At 38.3% G+C, this 1137-nt stretch overlaps 1 protein-coding gene across 1 annotated transcript in view; it reads right to left on the bottom strand.

Moving 5' to 3' along the window:
* LOC106819540 (glia maturation factor beta-like) overlaps nucleotides 1-244 on the bottom strand; it is a 6993-nt gene extending 6749 nt beyond the window's left edge. The window contains exon 1 of the mRNA XM_014824157.1: nucleotides 232-244. Coding sequence (XP_014679643.1) covers nucleotides 232-234 — 3 coding nt within the window. The 5' untranslated portion in view covers nucleotides 235-244. The remainder of the gene's footprint in view (nucleotides 1-231) is intronic.
* Between the last annotated feature and the right edge of the window lie 893 nt (nucleotides 245-1137).

The following is a 1137-nucleotide window of genomic DNA, read 5'->3' as shown; positions in this document are numbered from 1 at the left end:
AGCAATACCGTTTCTTGGAGCTAGAGCGAGAGGAACCCTATGTCCTATGATCTGCCCTAGCAATACCGTTTCTTGGAGCTAGAGCGAGAGGAACCCTATGTCCTATGATCTGCCCTAGCAATACCGTTTCTTGGAGCTAGAGCGAGAGGAACCCTATGTCCTATGATCAAAGGCCTTACTAAAATCTAAGAATATACATATACATAACAAAATTGACGCAAACTTCCCTACCATTCTTAAATCATCAATCAGTGCATGTAAACATTCAATGATTCATTTAGGCAAGAAGACGAACAACTACACAACATAAACATGGGTTTCGCCCCTGGTCGCCTACCACGCGTCACAACCACTCACAACGCCTCCTACCGGCCCATTTGCCGAAGTCGCGATTAGAGCACTATTTGATATAGACTGGTTCTCGCTCCCACCTCGATTACTCAATAGTACTACCCCATCGAGTAACTAAGCCGAGAGGTGGGACCGGGTACCAGTCTATATATTTTATATTTCTTTGTTATACTTGATTTTCCTTATAATTAAAAACCCTTTAGCATAATATAGTCTAAATTTTCATTTTTAATAATTTAGCGGTAGATATTATAATGTAGGTCTAAAATTTTGAAACTGTTGCAATTTTAAATTCGAAAATTGGCTCCGCTATGCCCGCCACCCCCTAGCTTGTAATAATGGCAGCAGCCAAGTACATGTACATGTATGACAGCAAACTTAGCCATCCGGATATATTATCTTACGCGACGTATCACTATGGTCCACTATGGAGTATGGGCACGTTGTTCTCACACACTCCTCACGGATGTGTGAAGAGAATACAGGATATATTTCTGCGTCGCACGGGCTGTATCACTGAGCTACGTGCCACTAAAAACTGTATACAATAACAAATGCTAATAAAGCAAAGAAGATAAAGCAAAGAAGCAATAAAACAAATGCTAATAAGCAAACAAACACCTAACACATAGATCGACTAACGCATAAGACATTTTTATAGAAATTAATGTTCCCGCAGTAAATCAAATTAAAATCATGTACCTATAATGCACTAATGTATTATTGAACGTTAAATAATAGCGTCTGCTATATAATATATAAATATTTATAAATTCAAATTCAATA

This window comes from Priapulus caudatus, unplaced genomic scaffold, assembly GCF_000485595.1.
Source record: "Priapulus caudatus unplaced genomic scaffold, Priapulus_caudatus-5.0.1 Scaffold3656, whole genome shotgun sequence".
NCBI lineage: Eukaryota > Metazoa > Priapulida > Priapulimorpha > Priapulimorphida > Priapulidae > Priapulus > Priapulus caudatus.
This window is presented reverse-complemented; position numbering and strand designations above follow the sequence as displayed.